This window comes from Colossoma macropomum, unplaced genomic scaffold (assembly GCF_904425465.1).
Source record: "Colossoma macropomum unplaced genomic scaffold, Colossoma_macropomum, whole genome shotgun sequence".
Lineage (NCBI taxonomy): Eukaryota > Metazoa > Chordata > Actinopteri > Characiformes > Serrasalmidae > Colossoma > Colossoma macropomum.
In genome coordinates, this window is record NW_023494787.1 from 37,594,082 (window position 1) to 37,615,082 (window position 21,001).

Consider the following 21,001-nt stretch of genomic DNA (forward strand, 5'->3'; position numbering starts at 1 on the left):
ACTGACAACTGACCTACAGAGAGACATAAGCACTACAATGTATACTATAGGATGTTTCTGGCTTTAAAAGAATGCTGCTGGTCCCAAGGTGAGCCCTATTCATTGATTAGGGAAATACTGTACAATCCTCTACCTCTTTTGGCATTACAGGTTACTAAGTTATCTTCATCTACTTTAAAAAGGGACTGCCTTATGCAAAAAGTGTTGATTCATTAATTTATTTAAGGATGCTCCTTGAGCTTGAATTGAATTGTAATTGAATTGATAAAATATTACCTTTAATGTTATTAGTATTATTAGTAATATTAGTAGTATTTATGTGAATCTGAAACGTTGTGTAAAACGAAACTCTTTTTCTCTGGAAAAAGTGCTAATAGTGTGTAATTGTGTATAAACGTTCCAAGTGCCCAAAGAGTGTCTGCTTCTGTTACATGTAGTGATAATCTGTATCACTAGATGGCACTAGTGGCTTTTGTAGGTTTTGTCTTAGGTTGCTGGCCCTTTAAGAGGCTGCCTCAAACCCTCTGTTAATTGTGGATGTAAAGTGCAGGATCATCAGTTGACCACGAAATGTAAACAGCCTTTCAGGTTGGGGCGAAGTTATAAAAAAGGCTGTTAGGACTTTTTCCAGGTAGGATGAGAGACAGTGAGGTTGTTCTGAATGTCGCAGTATGGTTCAGTGCTGCCAGAATCTGCTGGAAGAGTCGCCTTCTTCCTCTCCCTCTCTCCTTCTTCTCCATCCTCCACAGTCACAGAAATGAGAAGTGGGGATTTTCTGGAAAAAAAAAGATGAAGAAATCTGAATAGCTGGAACAGTATAAACTCACTGGCCAACCTTATAAGGTAAACCTACCTTGTATCTACACTCAATGCTAACAAATTATGCAGAGAAACTGTGAAATTGTAGAACTACAACATACCTGATAAAATGGACAGTTAATGTGGATACATGGTACCTAATGAAGTGGCCAGTACATGTATAATAAATACTTGCAAACAGTGGCAGCAGATTGTCTTCTACTGAACATTGACTTTTAACATGGTTCTGTTATAGGATGAGACCTCTCCAGTAACTCTGTCATTTTTCTGCACTGCTAGGATGCCACAAGAATCAGTTACAGAGAAAAGAAAAAAAAAAAATCCAACTCAAACAAAGAAGCTTCTGGTGTTCTTAGGACAATGGATTGACCACCCCACCACCAGCAGCAAATTTCTAAGACTGAACTTTGGCGATCTGGAAAAATTCTTGCAGAACTCAGTGTAAGTCTTCAGAAAGGAATAGAAGCTGTAATAAAGTTACACTTAATACAGGAAATGTTGATATTATATTTACAGCTGAGTGCAAAAGTTCGCACCCTCTTTGAAATGAGCAAGACAAATAGTTATTTTAATGAACTCAATATTTAATGAAAAATCAGATTTCCCAAATGCCCCTTTATCATCAAAAGTAAGAAATATGGTTAAAAAGTATATAGCAGAAAAATGACAGTGACATAAACGAAATGAAGTTCAAAAATTTGCATCCCCCTTTTATGAAATACGGTCTGATATCTTGCATGTCCATGATTTGTCTTTAAAACCTCCTCTAACCTCTGGGTATCCTCTGAGCAAGTTTTGTATCCTCTCAGGTGTAATTTTAGTCCATTCTTGCTGGCATATTGGCTGCAGCTCAACTAGACTGATGGACTGTCTACCACGCAGTGCTTTCTTCCAATTATCCACAGATGTTCTACTGTATTCAAGTCTGGAGACTGAGAAAGCCATGGCAAAACTTTCACTTTCTTCCGTGCCTCAATTGACTTTGCTTTATGCTTTGGATCATTATCTTGTTGCAGGATCCATCTATGCTTCATTTTTAGCTTTTTGACTGATGGTAGGAGGCTTTGTTGTAAAATCTGTTGACATTGGCCTGCATACATTCTTCCTTCCACTATCTGCAGAACTACAGTCATGCACATGCAGACATACACTACCAAAACAACAGAGATCTTCCACCACGTCTTGCCGTGGGGACGGCGTTCTTTTTCTTACAAGCACAGTTTTTTTTTCCTCACCACACCTATCTGTGTGAATTATGACCAAAAAGTAAGCAGTGGCTTCCTTTTTTCCCAAACAATCCAGACTTTTCCAGACAGCTTCACTGTGGAGATGTGGACCTGTACACCTGTAGTCCCCTGCTGTTTGTTTTGGAATCTTTTTGAGCTCTCAAACAATTTTCTAGAAGTTCAATCAGTTATTTGTATTGGCCTTAATGTGTCCATGATATTCCATTTCTTCCATTTTTCTTTTTATCCTTCTTCAGCTCTATGAAATGTTAGTGTTTTCGTTTTGAAGTCTTCTGACAGCTGATCCCATTTTTGTGGCCCTCAGCAAACAGCCTAATCTAACACACCACTCATCAAGCACTGAGTGCTGGCCTTGATTTTTAACACTCAGACACCTAATTTTACATACTCAAGCTAAACACTTAGAATGTTTATCAAAGCGAATGCAAAGCTTGCTAGAAAATATCAATTTTGACATAAACTGAGCTGTTCTAACATGGAAGTTATAAGTTTTCAGAGGAAAACACCTCTGAAGAAATATGTCACATTATTTTGATGATTCATAGTATGACAGAGGTAAATTTTTGGATTATTCACAGATAATCTGAAGGGGATGCAAACTATTGTACTCAAACCGTAGTTGCTGAGGCCACGTGATAGAGCAATGCATGTTTAATGATATCTGTATGTTCTTGTGTACCTGTCTCCACTCTGTGTGATGAGCCTCCGGCAGGTCTCCATCTGCACATCCAAACCCCTCTTCATACTGCACATCTCCATGTACTCATGTAGGTGCCTGTTCATGTCTGACTTGGCAGTGGCCAACTCCAGCTGCAGAGAGACCGTGAGAACACGTGTGCATAGACTCAAACACTACACAGGCACTCACATCAGTTCACAGCATTTTTCAAAATATTACTAGATAAATACCCAAATGCACTATATGCCCCAAGTATCCAGATATCCCCTCTAATTGGTGAATTTAACTACTATAATGTGCACACATTGCTGACACAGCTTGTATAATCCTCATAGAAAAGCACTGCCAACAGAACGGAACAGCCTAGAGCAGCCACGCATGAGGCTGAAGTCACCACGCCCAACACAAATGATGCCTAAAGGGGTATAAAGCCTGCCTGCACTGGGTTGTGGAGCAATGGGACTGTGTTCTCTCGAATTATGGCGCTCCATCCAATACTTTTGGGATCAGTTAGAGTGACATCTGTGATCCAGAACTAGTCATCCAACTTCAGTATCTGACCTCACTAATGCTCTCATTTCTGAATGCAATCAGATCCTCACAGCAATGTTCCAACATCAAATGTTAGCCTTCCCAGAAGACCATTACTGCAGTAAAGAGAGAAAAAGACCCTACTGAAACCCTTGATTTCAGAAGAAAGACTGAGAAAGCAGTTGTCTATCTATGCATACCAGTATGTGACCAATATATTCTCAACTCAATTCAATCTCAATTCTTAAACCCTTTGTTGTACTGCTCTAGAACCTGTGCAGACACAAACACCATCAAGGCTGGCTTTCACAGTTTCTGCCTATCCTGCATTAAGAGGAGGTGCAACTGCAAAGTCTCTGCTTATTGACACACACCTCACCACACAGACTGCTCTCACCTCAATCTGGTCTATGGTCTCTTGGTATTCCTTCTCACGAGACTTGAACAGCGACTCAGTGTCCTTTATCACCTTCTCTATGGACTCCTCCTGCTGTGAGTGTACACAACAAATACATATCTTCTGGTTAGCACTGACTATTTCTTCTTAAAGGAGTAAAAGCCTCATAAAACATAACTGATGACTGGAACTATAGGACTGTTACTACAGCAAATGCTAAAATGAAGAAAACCATATATTTATTTGTAATAAATCTTTTTAATGTTGGAGACTTGACTTCTAGCAATGTTGTAGCTTATAGCTTAAGAACTGTTGGACCATTAGATCTGTTAGCTATAAGATACCAGGGTGTTTTCTAACAAAGAATTTTCCAGTCTTTTTTAAGAGTGTCTGTGGAGAGTACAGAAGATATAATATCATAAAGTAAATATATGCTTTATTTTACAGATAAACCTAAATTTAGAGAATATTCCGTATAAGATTGTCCTCTGTATATGATGAATGTGTTGTTACAAGATTTTACGATTAAGGAATGAAGGAATTGTCTGGTGATTTTACATAAAAATGTACCAGTTATTTTTGCCCAGTTACTTTCTGCCAATTCATTTTTACAAACTCTCTTTTTACCCCTTGTGTGTGTATTGTGCAATAATAATAATTGTCTGTGGAGACACTGGAACTATTTGTTTCCTGTCAACACCTCCTGTTGTTGTGACTGTTATTCAATAATAATAATAATAATATTATTAATATAATATACAACACTAAAGATATCAACTCAATAACAAAACAGGACAAAAACTCAGCAAAAACACAGAAGGACAACAAAACGACAAAGTGAACACAAGCAAAAGACAATATAAAAGCAGACAAAGCAAAATGTATTACCTCCCCCTGAGTTTCCACACCCAAGGTGTATCCTGGGAAATCCTCCCACAGCAGCAGAGTCTCCTCCGTCTCCTCCCACGCCAGACTATCACAGTCATCCTCAAACTCACACTCTCGCCTGCAACACACACACACATACACACACACAGTGGCTTTAAACAGGCTGCTAAAGAGGACTAATCGGTATTAAAAGATCAAGCCTGTCAAACCTGAAATATCCTCACACTCATGAAGCAGCTCTCAATATTTTTCACAAAACTGAAAGGGCATGAATCACCTCTTGCTTTGTGCCACTACCCATAACACCAAATCAATTAAATGTGCTGACCACTAACAGCAATAACTGGCACAGGTATCTATTTACTCATACAGAAATCTGATATATGGATTTCAAGTATATGTCATACATTAGCATGTATATATTTCCTTTATATCCAACTTATATTTTTCACATATGTGGCATGTTTGCCAACTCATTTTAAATTGGCCATTTTCAAATATGGGCAGCGACACAGGAAGCGGGGATGCAGCACCTCCAGATTTCAGAATTGCAACCTAAAAAAAAAAAATAATAATAATAATAATAATAATAATAATAATAGTATATTATTATATACAACCCCATGTCCAAAGAACGCTGTGCAAAATGTAAATAAAAACAAAATCCAATGATGTGCAAATCATTGAAACCCTATATTTAATTTAAAATAGTACAAAGACAACATATCAAATGTTGAAGCTGAGAAATGTTATTGATTTTTGAAAAATATTTGCCTATTTTGAATTCAAAATCTTTGGGCCCTCAGGTGACACTGCATTAAAACAGACATGATTCTGAGCTCAGAAATACTTCTGAAAACCACTGTCTATGAAAACAGTTAAAACTCTAAAACACAAAGAAGAAACCACATATAAACAGGATCCAGAAAGGCTGCCACCTTCTCTGGGCCTGAGCTCATTTAAAATGGACTGAGGGGAAGTGGAAAAATGTCCTCTGGTCCGACAAATCAACATTTGAAATTCTTTTTGGAATTATTTTCTGTAGTAAAAGAGTCCAGGCGCTAAACTGACCTGCCTGCAGTCCAGACCTGTTGCCACTGGTAACACCTGGCACATTATGAAATAAAAAATACGACAAATGAGACCCTGAACTGTTGAGCAGCTGAAATCCTATATCAAACAAGAACGGGAAAACATGGCCCTGGTAAACATGGTAAACATGCCCCGGTCCCAACTTTTTTGGAACGCGTTGCTGGCATCAAATTCAAAATGGGCATATATTTTTCAAAAAACAATAAAATTTCCCTGTTTCAACATTTAAAATGTTGTCTTTGTAGTATTTTCCTTTAAAAATATGGTTTACATGATTTGCACATCATTGCATTCTATTTTTATTTACATTCTGCACAGCGTCCCAACTTTCTTGGAAATGGGGTTGTGTACATATATATATATATATATATATATATATATATATATATATATATATATATATATATAGATCCATAAATACTTAGATATAAAGTTATTGTTATTTTAGCACAGCACAGCATATTGGAGTTAAAATTAAATAATGAATATGAGCATAAAGTGTTCAAAGACTTTCAGGTTTAATTTGAGAGTATTTACATCAAAATTGGGTGAACAGTGTAGGAATTACATATTTTCATTCATCTTTTGCATTCAATGACTGCCTGAAGTCTGGAACCCACAGACATCACAAGACTCTGGGTTTCTTCTTTGAGGATGTTCCACCAGACCTATACTGCAGCCGTCCCTGTATGTTCTTGGAGCGTTTTACTTTCAGTTTTGTCTTCAGTTAGTGAAATGCATGCAATAAATGGATTGAGGTCAGGTGACTGACTTGCCAACATTTGTCTTCTTTTCGTTAAAAAAGTCCTGGGTTGCTTTTGCAGTATGCTTCAGGTCATTGTCCATCTGCACTGTGCAGATAATATAGCAGTATACACTTCAGAATTCATCCTGCTGTTTTTGTCAGCAACCACATCATCAATAAATACAAGAGAACCAGTTCCACTGGCAGCAATACATGCCCAAACCATAACACTACATCCACATGAGATGGTATGCTTTGGATCATAAGCAGTTTCGTAAGACTTCCTTTCTTCATACTCTTCTCTTCCCATCATTCTGATACATGTTGATCTTTGTCTCATCAGTCCATAAGATGTTGTTCCACAACTGTACAGGCTTTTTTAGATGTTTTTTGGCAGACTCTAATTTGGTCACTCTGATTTTGGTTTATATCTTGTGCTGAACCATCTGTATTTACTCTGGTTTTACTTCTCTTGATAGTTGACACAGCTGACTCCCTGGAAGGTGTTCTTGATTTGGCCAACTGTCAGGGTTTTTCTTCACCAGGGAAGGAATTCACAACAGTTGTTTTCCATTGTCTTCTGGGCCTTTGTGTTTCTTAGCTGACCAGTGTGTTCTTTTTTTATGAATGCACAAAATAGTGAATTTGGCTACACCTAATGTTTTTGCTATCTCTCAGATGGGTTTGTTTTGATTTTCAGTCTAATGATGGCTTCCTCCACTGACAATAACTTCATATATAGGAGCTCACAGCAACAGATTCCAAAGGCAAATGCTACACTTGAAATTAACTCTAGACCTTTTATCTGCTTAGTAGGAAGTGAAATAATGAGAGAAAACACACACCTGGCCATTGAAGAGCTAAAGAGCCAACTGTCCAATTACTTTAAAGCCCCCCCCCCCCAAAAAGGGGGGGTGTCGATGAATGAAAATGGTAGTAATTCCTACACCATTCACCTGATTTGGATGTAAATACGCTCAAATTAAAGCTGAAAGTCTACACTTTCAGCTTGTATTCACTATTTAATTTAAACTCCAATATGCTGTGCTGGACAATCAAAATAACAACAATTTTGTTAGTGTCAAATGATTTATGGTCCTAACTGTATATGTTTAATATCTGCACTAGCTGTACCTCTAAGTTAATGATGTATTGTCATTAAAGCGAAATAAAGCCAAATCGTTGGGGGCACATTTCTAAAACACAAGCAGACTGAGGAGTCATGACGAATAATCTATGCAGAGTTAGTTCTGAGCCCCAAAGTGATCTAATGTTGTTTTTAAACCTAAAAAAATCATTTAACATAACAATAACATTAACCATTATCCCTTGCTCAGTGCTCCCTCAGTGTTAATTCTCACCACGGGACTGTGACAATATGTTACCACAACATGATCTGATTAGTCACTGCACAGTTCATTTGAATAAAGTTCGTCCAGAACGAGAGAGCAGAGTGAGGATGTCCATCAGTGGTTTGTTGCTATATTTATTTACTGTCATCTCTTGCCTCATTATAACAAGCTATGGTCTCTTCTACAGAATCTTCGAATTGTTCGAAGTGAAGGTGACGTCTGAAGCATTTAACGCCTGTAAATACACTGCTTTATTCCTGAAATATTGTTCTATGACAGTTTGGAGATAAAATTTTGGACAAAATGTATTTTTAAAACCATACATGCAGAGTGTTGTAAAGAAAAAAAAAAACTTGTTTTGTAGATGCATCACTGTTTTACCATCATCAACATTACACATAAAAACTCAAAAGACGTGTGTAGGCTCACTGTAAATAGTAAATAAAATGGCTATATTTGCATTGTAGACATCACAACCCCTGCTTCCTATCACCACCACAGTAAAGAAATCTGGGTTTCTTTATAATGAGCCATTTAACATCCAACAAATGAAATTGTTTATATCTGAACCATTGAATTATACAGAAGTTTGGAGAAATCCGTCAAATTCGCGTTTAAACAGCACAGCAAGTTTCACCAACTCCCACAAGAGTTGAAGCTCCTCACTTCCGCAGTGGAGCTCCTCACGTTAAAAGGAGCGAACGAACCCTGAAAGCCACAAGCTCTGTTGTGTTTTTTTCTTTTTTCTTTTGATGGTAAAACTTGGTCTTGATGAGGAAATGCCTTTGCCACAAACTGAAACTGTCCCAGATATGCTGCTGTGAAACATCCATGGTTTTAAATAATCAAATATAATATTTATTGAGAATTTTGTCCTAATTTTCCATGGGTTTTTAAAACTTGTCACAGCCAGATCAGAAACTCACACAGTGCTCTGTCTGAAGCCAAATGCTGGATGCTAGATTGTGTGTATGTCTATACAGTACTGTGCACTGTAAAGTCTTAGCCACCTAAGCACACCGTTTAAAACCATTTTCCCTCCTCGGCAAGGTTTGTATTTTTACCTTTAAAAATACCATATCCATTAGAATAGACACAAATACACGTAAAAGTAACAAGAATTGATTATTTCTTTTAATTGTAGTTGCTGTCTTGTGAGCTAGTTTGAAGAACAAAGTTTGGTCTCTTCTTTGGTCTCTTCAATGCCCTCAGCCATCACATAGATTTGTTAAATAATATCACCAACACCCATGATGTCACTTAATGAAGGACTGATTAGTTATCAACCAGGTATTGGATCATCATGCCACGTGGAGAAACTTGGAAATGGTTAAACAAACACACTGACATCACTACTTATTGTATTAATATTATTTGTATTTATTCTAATATAAGCGTTTTCTGGGCAAATAAATGCTCACCGTCCAGATAAACCGCTTTTAACATCTAATTTTCTCGGGTGGCTAAAATTTTTGCACAGTACTGTATGCATCATGAAGAGAACAGCACTTACAACTGGTTGAGCATCCTCTGCATTTCCTCATTGACTTGATTGGTGGATGAACCACACAGCTCCACCTCTTTAACCCCACCATCCTCACTCTCAGAGATACTGGTTGGTTCCTCGCCATCGTTGCTCTTCGTAGACTGAGGGGTCTGTTTCCGAGGACGGCGGGTTAGTGTTGAAGGAGGCGTGGCCACCTGCTAAAGAGAGAAATGCAAGAGAATGTGACATCATAACAATAATCAGATAAGACTTAAATTCTAAAGCAGGTGATAAAGCAGTAACTACTGAGATACCACACGTTACAGTGATTTTATCAGAGGTGTTGTTAGGCATGACACAAAGCACATTTTACTTATCATTAATAATGGCAGTAAATAATTCTTCTGCCAAGCCAGTTAGTTTGTTAACAGTTGGCTTTGGTTGCCAAGAATTTTTATGTATCTACATTTTTGAGGTTTTAGTTGGTGTATTAATACAGAATTCAACTGATGTATGCAGTCATAGGTGTTTACACTAGTTATTTTTGAACCGCTTTGAATGTGGCTCAGCCAATCAGATTTTAGAAATGGACTATCCACTATTTGATGTCACACTGACATGATCACCTCATATTTCAAGCTATACTAGTAATGTAATCAAAAATCCTATATTGACATCTAGTGCTTAAAGTATGCAGATGATTAATAAATATTTCAGTGCTATGAACAAGCATTTTGCGGGTGACAATGTCAAAGTAAAGGTAGCCTGAACTCTTTCTGCTCACCTGATACAATCTTCAGTGGCCAAGTCACAAATCTAATTAAAGAGCATGTCCAGTTCCTACTTAAGCAGCTTGTTGTCTACGAACATCTAAAAACAGGCTGGACTGAAGCCACTGCAGATTACACAAGTCTGAGCTGTGTTTTCTGACATTAAAAGGGTGCAGGTGAAGGCACAGGGAGAAAGTAACTGAGATGTATGGATATATAAAGACATAATGAAAATAAATGATATATGGACCAGGGTTATTATAGTAAACTAAAACTGTTAAACAAAATATAGTGGGTGAATGATAATTTAGAAGTGGAGCCCTTCTGTGCTTGACTGTCTTTGAGAAATGCTGGAGTTGAGCCGAGCTCAGTCTACTACATAACCCTGACATGGACTATTCTGTATCTGTATTCTAGTATCTCAATTAAGCTAAATATATATTAAATATATACAACATCTAAATATATACAATAAAGTGAAATGTATAAATATATACAGTATACAATCTATAAATATATACAAAATCATCATTTACAGGGTAATTTCTATTTGGTGGTGACTGTCCCAAACCCTAAGCCCTAAATTTACACTTATAAGTGTATATAAAATAATATAATAATATAAGTGTATATAAAATATTACTAACATTTTTTCATTTTTTTAAGATATTTTTGATTTCTTTAAAAGTGAAGTTCTAAAGATCTAGATCTTGTTAATCATGAGTTTACATTTTAAATACAAATATTTTATTCAGAAAATGCTGTCGCACATTTTCATTACCGAAAAAGTTTTAGTCCGTGGGTGGAGCCTTATTTTAGCCACGCCCCTGCATTGAGACTGCATCCCTGTCTCTCATGGCCACATGGTGAGCAGTTAGATCTCATTGTTTCGAAGTAAATGTGTCCCAAAGTCTGAAAATCAGTGTGTAACATTAAGAACTGTCACTACCGAATACATATTTTCTACAATTAAGTAAACATTTTTGTGTTTTAGTGAAAAATATTTGAATTTATTTGTGTAAAACTGTTTAAAGCTGGGCGGCACGGTGGCGCGGTGGGTAGCACTGTCGCCTCACAGCAAGAAGGGCCTGGGTTCGTTTCCCAGCCGGGCGACGAGGATCCTTACTGTGTGGAGTTTGCATGTTCTCCCTGTGTCTGCGTGGGTTTCCTCCGGGTACTCCGGTTTCCTCCCACGGTCCAAAAACATGCAGTCAGGCCAATTGGACATGCTAAATTGCCCCTAGGTGTGAATGTGTGTGTGATTGTGTATGTATGTATGTCTGTCTGTCTGCCCTGCGATGGACTAGCGACCTGTCCAGGGTGTATCCAGCACCCCCCCGCGACCCAGAAGGATAAGCGTGTATGTACGTATGTATGTATATATGTTTAAAGCTGTGTTTGCTAGTCATATACTGGCTAGAGTTTTTGAGTAATGCTCAAAATTAGCTTAAATTGTCACTACCGAAACTAAATTGTCACTACTGAGTGTTATTATTGTTTTGGTAGTCACAAAATGGAATGTTCAATCATTTATTTTAATAAAATAAACATAATTAAGGTGTAGGGTCACTCAAAGCAAACAGATTTTAGAATCATACATACAAAGACAGACAAAATCAGGGCTGGAGGAGAATAACCTCATACATGTGTAACGAGCATCATGTGAAACATTCATTATTTGTTATTAGTGGTATAAAATGCACAGTCATATGCAAAAGTTTGAACACCCCTGGTCAAGTGACACTGTAGATTTTCTAAGTGAAAATTCAACACATCCTCCAAGAGGAATAAATTCAAAATAAAAATGGCATTTTTCTGCAGATTTTAATGTACAATTCCTATTTATTTCCTATGCTTAACATGTTGAAATAAATAAAACATAAAATATTAAATGTGTCTATATAAACATTTTTCAAATATTTGCCCAGGCCCCATTTTTTTATTTTATTTTTGACATATAGATTCCAATGTAAATGTTAAAAAAACTTTGTGTATTGTTTTAAATAATTTCTCCAGTCAAATTTGTTTAAAAAAATTCTGAATAAACAAAAATAAACAAATCAAATTGAACCTAATTGGGTTGCGAGATTTTATGATGCATCAAATCACTTTGTAAAAAAATTCGTTATCAAATAATCACTGTGTGGTCAGAGATCTTCCTTATTTGGTTATCCACATGTAAATTCTTGAGTTAGATAGGTAGAGTGAGGACAACAAGGAGAAACAACCAAGAATAGAGTGATTTAGAGAAACACACCTGGAAGATCTGAATCATGTCCTCGCAGTTCCTCTGCTGAGCCACGTCACACAGCCGCGCTGTGATGTCGATCCGTCTGCAGATGTCCATGTCCACCTTCATGGCCTTTTCCTGGATCTTGCTGTCCAACTCTGAAAGATTCTAAGGAGTCGAGGAAAACAATGAGAAGAGAGAAAAGGACAGAAGGAAAAGGGAGAAAATATGCAAAAAAAAAGGACACTAACAGCATATTGTGTATTTATATGGACTCAGCAGCCATTGTTCTATTAAGAACCAGTTTTGCCGACTCTCACAAAAAGTTATAAAGGAATGAGGCAGGTTGTATAAAAGCGTCATTCCTGGGCCAAAAAAATGAGCTATTCCTCACTGACATGATTTCTCACTGCTGTTGTTGCCTTTTCTTTTAATATGTAAAGAACATGATTGAACACAGCCATTTAAAAATTGCTAAGTTTTTTAATTTGTTTGTGTTATTTTGAGCAAATAAACATATGAGTGGGAACAGACTTCACACTTCAGCCACCATTAACTGATAAAAAATCAAAAATAAGGCCTTAGTGATGTGAATTCTGGTCTAAATGCGAACTCATGCTCGCTTAGAAACTATCACAGTGCATCCAACAGTAAAGGCAGCATCAGCTTCTTTTATACAGTGATAGAAAACATGATAGCTCAATGAAAACTCCACTTCCACATGCTGATACATTTAACTATGAATAACATGCACATGCATCTGTTCCAGCTACCCTAACAACAGATTTAACATGAATTCCACCAATTGTTCAACATTTCTGCATAATTAAAATGCTAAGATGTAAAATATGGCTGGGCATTATGACAATATTTTCTCTTAATCATGATCATTTTTTGCCAAATTGCCCATAATGTAGACTAAGTGATTCAGAGTGGTTTGATGTGAAATGCTCCACTGCTGAGTCAGAATTATTCAAAGTGGTGGTGATAGGAATCAGACATCTGCAGCAATTAATGCCTTTAAAAGCTCCCTCACAGAAGTCTGCTACACGAAAAGGTTATGTGTGATGCATGAAACACCATTTTAAGACAGTTCTGAAAAACGTTTGGCTTAAAGTGTCTTTTTTAAAATCCATTCATGGCAGAAAGGCAAAAATAATCCCCAAAGAAGACTTTTGGATTCACCTCTATTCTACCATTATCGACATTACATTTTAGAAAAATCTAAAAACAGGGATCTTCAAACCGGCCCATAAATGCAGTATATAAAGATTAGAAACTATAAAGATCAAAAAGGCTAAAAAACAGCTAAACATGGCAAGAGTAACCAAACAAGCTGCACACCAATCACAGTAGTGTGGCCTGTGCTGCCAGGCAATGACTAATGAGGAACAATAAGAAAGATAAAGTGGATGGTCTCTTACAATAGGGGTGTTGTAAGACGAAATGTCCCAAAAAATTTGAAATTACCACCATTTTACCATTACCAATATCACACATATAAACTCAGAAGACACATATAGTTTCACTGGCCATTTTGGACCGGAAATAAAATGGCGATATTTGTGTTGTAGACATTGCGACTCCTGGTTCTCATCACCACCACTGTAAAGAAATCGGAGTCCATAAGTTTCTCTACAATGAACCATTACACATCTGAACACTCTAAAAGACTTGTTTATCTCAAACACTGAATTATGCGCAACTTGTTTTTAAACATGTGGAATTCCTCTTTAAATTATCTTAAACAAAGTCAGTCTCTGAATGTGATGATACGTCAGGAAAAAGGTTGATGTGATGACTGACTCACATTGCTCATCAGGCCTTTGAAGAGGACCAGCTCGGCCTTCAGCTGCTTCACTCTGAGAGCCAGTTCATCCTGACACACCTCGCTCTCCTGAAGGTCCTACACACACACACATACACACACACACACACATTCTAATCTTACACAGTGTTTTACAAGCTAGATAAATACTTCTGAACAAGTTTCACAGGTGGCTTTGAATATGTTGATGAAAGACAGATGGGTGGATGGAAACTAAGATCTGCATGAGCAGATCAAATACGGTACTACTTGAGAATGTGCTGTTACATTCTACCTCTTCAAGCTCTGCAATCTTCTCCTGCAAGTCCACTCTCACTGTATACTCCTCCTCCCACCTGTTAGGAATGAAGCCACACATTGTAAATATACTAATGAATCAACAAACAATCAGTAGATATTGTATATATGGACCATTCCACTGAATGAGTTCAAACAGCAAAATAATCAGACCATAGATATTTACAAGGATTACTTTATGACCTATTTTTTTTTTTTACTTAATTTTTTATTTTTGTTTTGTGCAAATTCACATTCATATCCATAAAAAAAAAACAAAAGAGGCGGCAGGAAAAAAAAAATAAATTCAAAGGTACATGAGATCTTATTTAAAGTCGGAGGTTTACAGGTACAACATTTCAAACATAAAACTCAACAACAATCTCTGTTTACATACAAAAGGCAGAATGATCAGAGTCAAAGGTCTCAGTTCACAATGCTTTCTCGGGTATAGCAATCCCATTTCATCCAGTTTTTTTTCCCTCTCTCCTTTTGAAGACGTACGGAGTAAGTCAACATTTCCATGGAGCGAATATAAGTAACAATTTCAACAAAAAGGTCCACAGTTGGGGGGTTTCTTCTGAGCCAGCACTTAGTAATAGCTTTCTTACAAGCGACCAGAAATATATTCAATAGGTAGCAATCACTCTTACTTAACCCTTCAGGGGTTACACCAAGATACATAGAGTTAAATGAGACCTCCACATTAAAACCCAAGATGTCGGAAATAATTCTCCCCATATTAATCCAAAAGGATTGCATTTTTGGGCAACACCATACTACATGCGCATGGCCTACGTCCATTGCCCCACACTCCCTCCAGCAGGGGAAGTGGGCCCCAGTTAACCTTAACTTGAGTTTGGGCGTTATAAAAAATCTGATCAGACTCTTCCAGCAAAAATCCCTCCAAATCAATGAATTAGTGGAAGTACAATGGTTTTCCCATATACTTTATGACCTATTGAAACCTAAGGTATTAATTGAGATAGTAATAAGCTACATATGACAAAATCATCATTTATAGTTTTTTAATTATATTTTTGATTTAAATTTATCATAGGTTTAATTTTTAAATAAAAAAAAAAACTTTCTTTAAAAAATGCTGTTCCACGTTTTCATGTCATTACCGAAACACAAAAGAGTTTTATTTTAGCCACGCCCCTGCATTTTCGAGCAGGAAGTGAGACTGCATTCCTGTCCCTCATGACCACCTGATGAGCAGTTAGATCCCATTGTTTTGAAGTAAATGTTTCCCAAAGTCTGAAAATCTGTGTGTAACATTACGAATTATCACTACTACAACACATTTTCTGCAATTAAGTAAACATTTTTGTGTTTCAATGAAAAATATTATGTTATGTGCATACAACTGTTCTCAGGTACTGGTTAGTGTCACTGAGTTCTGTTCAAAATTAGCTAAAACAGTCACAACAGAAACATTTGTTAACATTCGGAAGCATTATTACTGCTTTGGTAGTGACAAAATGGAATGTTCAGTCATTTGTCTTAACATAATAAACATAATTGAGGTATAGGGTCACTTAAAGCAAAAGGATTTTAGTTTAAAGTCCAAATCAGATAAAAGTCCAAAATGTGTTTTCATCTCTGACCTTGAACCAATACAGTAGAATGATTCATGTCTATTTCACAGATTTTGTATAATCAACAAACTAAAATCTGATCTGAAAGCTGACTTATAAATGTGGAGTGGCTAAGTTGGGGGAGGGTCCAATGGAATAGATCACCATACCCAATCGCAAGCATCAACTAGAGTGTGTATAAAGCCCCCCAGCATTGGGCTGCAGTGCAGTGGAACTGTGTTCTCTGGAGTGATGGGAGTTCCATTCAATACTTCAGGAAGAGTTTAAGTGAGGTTTGTGATCCAGAACTAATTCATTAGGGCCAGAACGATGTGAACGTTTTGTGGTCGACACCGATTTTTAGGGTTAATGATAACCAATAATATTGGTGGATAAGTTTTTATGTTGATATTTTACATTTTAATTTTGACTCAAGCAGTTTTAGTCAACTATGGCTGATATGATTGTTTAGACTGAGGTCATTATCAGCTGTCAACTGTGAATTATGAGATATGACCGTTCTTACTGGTCACATTTCTTTACAATTAAACAGCAGAGACTCACAATAATGGGAATCCCACTGATTTTTAAACTGGACTGCATTAGAATGATTTGATGTGAACTGATACACTCTACAGAAACTTAATGTCTCTGATTTCTTTACAGTGATGGTGACAGGAACCAGGGATCATAATGTCTATAACAAAAATATACAGCCATTGTATTCACCGTCCAAAGTGACCAGTGAACCTACACGTGTCTTCTAAGTGTTTATAAGTAATGCTGATGATGGTAAAACAGTGGTAAATCTGAAAAAAAAAAACGTTTTGTTTGGGGAAAACTGAACTCCACCATAAATGCATTTTTAAAATATGTTTTAGGCCAAAACCTTAATTCAAAACTATAATAAAGCAATGTCTCAGATGTAGGGCAGCATATTTGTAGATATTTCATGCAATAACTTTGTTAGGGAGCTTTTGGAGGCATTAAACTCTTCATATGCCTGGTTCCTTTCTCTACCACTGTGAACAATCCCAGCTCAGACCAAGTTTCTCTAGAATGGAGCATTCTGTGTTCCAATGTGTTATTACCATGCTAAAGATTAGGTGTGGACAAATTTGACATGTTTCTGTTATTTTAACCATGATAAAGTTTTCTTCTTGCTTTCAATTTCACCAGTTTATATCCATGTTTCTGTCATATAGATAAACAGGGGACATATATTGGGTTCCTGAATGTAAGGTTTTGCCTTCAGGAGTTGGTAACTTGAATCCTGGCAATTCAATGAACAAGACGACGCTATTTATTCATGCATAAATTAGTGTATAATATATTAGTGTATATATTAATATAGTGTATTAGTGTGTATTAGTGTGTATTAGTGTGCTAGTGTGTTTTCAACAAAACCACAGGTCATGGATCTTTGTACAAACCTTTGTAATACATCACTTAATATGTTTCATTCATCTGGCCATTAGTTCTTGCCTATTAAAAAACATAATGTAGGCAACATTGTTTTACTTATGCATTTAGCAGTACTTCCTAAAACCAAATAACAAAGACACATTAATATTTCTTGAATTCTGCACTGAAACTTTAGACCTGACCATGACAGACTGCACTGAGCTCTGTACACTGATATTAGAGAATCTCAGCTGTATGTAATTTAACCCCTAAGTCTGGTCTGATAGTACTCTTCTGCATCTTCTGAATTCATCCGACACTGTATCCTGTAGCTCCTCAGCAGGAAGTGTTATGTAACGTCTAAGCACAATGCACAAGACTAGAAGACTAGACTTTAAGTGTCCCGTCTGAGCTCAAGCACACTGCAGGTGAGACTGCAGCACAATTTATGACTGTAGGAGGAACAAGCTGGTCATATTAGAGTAGAAATAGCTCCATTCACTTTCTGAAGTCTGAAGTCATGAATAAGCATACATAACATCCTCTACAGAAAACATAATTTAATCATTTTATTATTGGGAAAAAACATATAATAATAATTATAATATTTTTAAAAATATTTTTTGCCAATAGAAGATAACAACTACAACTATATATATATATATATATATATATATATATATATATATATATATATATATATATACTCCTATTGCTTCAGACAGGAGTCTTAAAATTGTTAGGAAAATGAAAAAAGCACAGGAAACGCACAATTATGGCAAAGAGCATCATAAGCAAGTAAATAAATTTCACTCTCCACAGAACCATATGACTCATAATTCATCAAGGTTGCAGAGCCATTTTATAAAATAGCACTCACAAGGAGAGAGAGAAGGAGAAAGAGAGAGAGAGAGAGGACAGAGAGAGAGAGTCGAGCAGTGGACACTAGCAGCATTCACAGTAGTGCTGCATTGCAGATGCTGAGGCACAGGGGGAGGAGGCGGAAGTAAGGTTCAGAGGGGTGTACGTGCGTGTGTTGGGGGGTCCTGCTCTTCTGTACAAAGTGACTTCATTTGAGTCATTGCAATTCAGTTTAGCAGATTTTAGAGTGCAAATTTGGCTCCTTTTAGTAAAGTCTCTAAAAGCTCAGCAGAAGGACAAACCAAAGTCAATACTTCAAACAGACAAACTTGGTGGTAAATATGTTAAAGGAGACAATGAGTGATTCCAATGAAAACTCCATCTACCACTTACCACACTCAGTAATGTTTCCTTTTGCCTGATTACCTTTTCTTGCATTACTAGGGCCCTACATTTAGCTATAGTGCTTTCATAACGTCTCAAGGAGCTAGTTCTGTAACCTGTGTGAGGTCATTTGCACATATAAACATAAAGTGATGTCACTGGCAAGGACATCATTTCACATTTACACCAGTTTATACTCTTCGTATAAAGACACCAATGGGTCCAAGACTATTATCTCTGAAAGAAAGAACACATTCTGGGTGGTGAACAAACTAATAAACTACACAAAGAAGTTGAGGGCCGATTTTCAGGCCCAGTTTAAGCCTAAACCTAGACTCAAAAGAATTTCCAATGGTAATTTCTCCATCAACACTGAAATTTAGTCCAAGATGAGGCTTAACCCATGTCTGGAACCATGTGCAACACATAGGGTTTGTTTCTTGGACGCAGATTAAGCCCTAATGTAGATGGTCGGTATTCCAGAGAAGGATCAAACCTAGACCTGGACAACATGTTTCTTTCAGTGGAGAATCTCTATTCAGAATTCTCTTCTAAATAGGAACAATTATCTCTAATAATTATAGTAACCTCTTCAGGAAAAGGCTTAATCCCTGTCCGTGAAACCGACCCATGGTATTTCACTCATTGACTCATTATAATTTAATCCAAGACAAGGCTAAATCCACGTCAGGGAACTGCCTCATTTAATGCCACAGTAAAGAAGACCTTGACAAGTAAGGTAAAACATTAATGCACCAAGTATATAGTAGCTCCTGCAGGATGTATTAATCTTAAATAGACACAGGCTTAGTTTAAAGTATTTAGACCAGGGGTCACCAACTCTAACTCTGGAAATGTACCTTCCTAGAACTTGCACCTTCAACCTCTCTCTTACAAGATCAAGTGTGGAGGATTAAGGTTAGCTAAAGTGGTAGATCCTGGTAGATCCCCGGAGCAAAGGTGGTGATCCTAGACTTTGATCATGACTCACAAAGAGAGCTTAAGGTGCAGAAATACTGACCTTCGTTTATACTCGTCTCGTTCACGTTTCACCTTGGCCAGCACGTTGTACAGGGCCCGGATCTCTGGGGTGATGGTGTCGATTTGGACCCCCACCCCATCTGGGTGCGTCCACGATATGCCAGGACCCGGCACCCTCGGGTCCCGGCCAATACTGAGCCTCCGAGCAGGGTTATACGACCAAATAGTCCCAGGAAGGAACCTGGGTGGGAGGTTAGCGGATGTCCCAGTCCCAGTGCTGACATACTTCTCATTGATATTGGAGATGCTCTTAGAAGCAGGATCACCAGGAGACAAAGGACTGATGGGAAAACTGGGGGCCAGATTGGAGTTCGAGTCCGTAACACTTATTGGGGTGAACTGTCCGAGATTTGTCTTGTTGCTGGACCCAAGCGGGAAGACTGTGTTGTCCAGAGTTGGCGACGAGGCCAGACCTCCAGGCAAATAGTTGGCGTACGGTACCGGTATCAAGTCAGGCCTCACCGGCACTGTCCCGAAGGACCCGGTTTGGACCCCCACGTCCCGCATGGGTGCCTTTTCTGCTCGTTCCTCCAGGGCACTCTGCAGCTGCTTCTCCAACGCCTTGTTGCGCCGCTCCAGCTCGTGCACCTTGGCCAGGAAGCAGCGGAAGCGCAGGTTCAGTGCCTTGAGCACACTGATGTTGGAGCCCAGGTCATTGCGCAGCGCCGCGGCGGCCGGAGGTGGAGGTGGACACCGGTGTGGGTACAGAGGAGCACCGTGAGGCCAGTTGCCCAGGTCCAACCCAGGCAGTCCCAGGCCGTCCTGACCCGGGACAACCATATGGTCGCCCAAGATGAAGGGCGGCTCAGGTGAGCCGTAAAGGGACTCTGCGAAAAGGCCTGTGTCCGGCAGGCCAGTCACCTGCTGCTGCTGCTGGATCGGGTACGCGCTCTCGCCCAACACGGGATTCATTCTAGAGGGAGAAAAGCTGAAGTGCTCGAAATCCGGCATTTACCTTTGAATTAAGCAGAGCCTCAGCGCCGGTAATGCTTGGAGCAGGTTTACGCTCCTTAAGGTGAGGCAACGCTCGCCGGCCTCAATCAGGCTGAATCAGATTAGTAATATGGAAAAATGCACAATGATTAAGCGCGACTCGAATGAAAAACAGCCTCTTTTCCAATATCCTGCACGTATTACGTGTCTTTCCTAAGCTGATGTATTAATATAGCCCACCTGAAGGGAGGTAGATTCTTTCCAAGCGACAGGAGCATCCGTAGAGGACTGAGCGAGCTCTCATCCACAGGATAAACACGAGCGCCAACTGCGGCGCTTTTCTTACCGTAATTACTAAAGTGTACGCGCCTAGAGATTCATACTTTCGGCGTGTGTACGAAAAAGAGACTTTAATCGACGACTGTGATGCAGTTACTGTCCTCGCTGTGTTTTAGAGC

General features: G+C 38.2%; 1 protein-coding gene across 2 annotated transcripts; it reads right to left on the minus strand.

Moving 5' to 3' along the window:
* Positions 1–351: 351 nt before the first annotated feature.
* Positions 352–20,845, minus strand: iffo1a (intermediate filament family orphan 1a). Of its 2 annotated transcripts, XM_036565715.1 has the most exons (10): positions 20,784–20,845; positions 19,591–20,523; positions 14,339–14,399; positions 14,047–14,142; positions 12,264–12,404; positions 9,264–9,454; positions 4,562–4,679; positions 3,674–3,766; positions 2,746–2,876; positions 352–775 (listed from the first exon to the last, which is right to left on the minus strand). In XM_036565715.1, exons 1-10 carry the CDS (start codon positions 20,819–20,821, stop codon positions 616–618), a joined length of 1,962 nt encoding a protein of 653 aa, XP_036421608.1. In that variant the 5' UTR covers positions 20,822–20,845; the 3' UTR covers positions 352–615. The 2 variants fall into 2 exon arrangements, with proteins under 2 accessions (XP_036421608.1, XP_036421609.1); XM_036565716.1 differs by lacking the exon at positions 20,784–20,845 and having other exon boundaries at positions 616–775; positions 9,264–9,451; positions 19,591–20,561.
* Positions 20,846–21,001: the final 156 nt, after the last annotated feature.

Coding starts and splice junctions, on each gene's coding strand:
- iffo1a (XM_036565715.1), bottom strand. CDS start 20,821: ATGCTCCTGTCGCTTGGAAAGAATCTACCTCCCTTCAG. Junction 14,143..14,338: donor AGATTGCAGAGCTTGAAGAG/GTAGAATGTAAC, acceptor GTGTGTGTGTAG/GACCTTCAGGAGAGCGAGGT. Junction 12,405..14,046: donor TCAAAGGCCTGATGAGCAAT/GTGAGTCAGTCA, acceptor TCGACTCCTTAG/AATCTTTCAGAGTTGGACAG.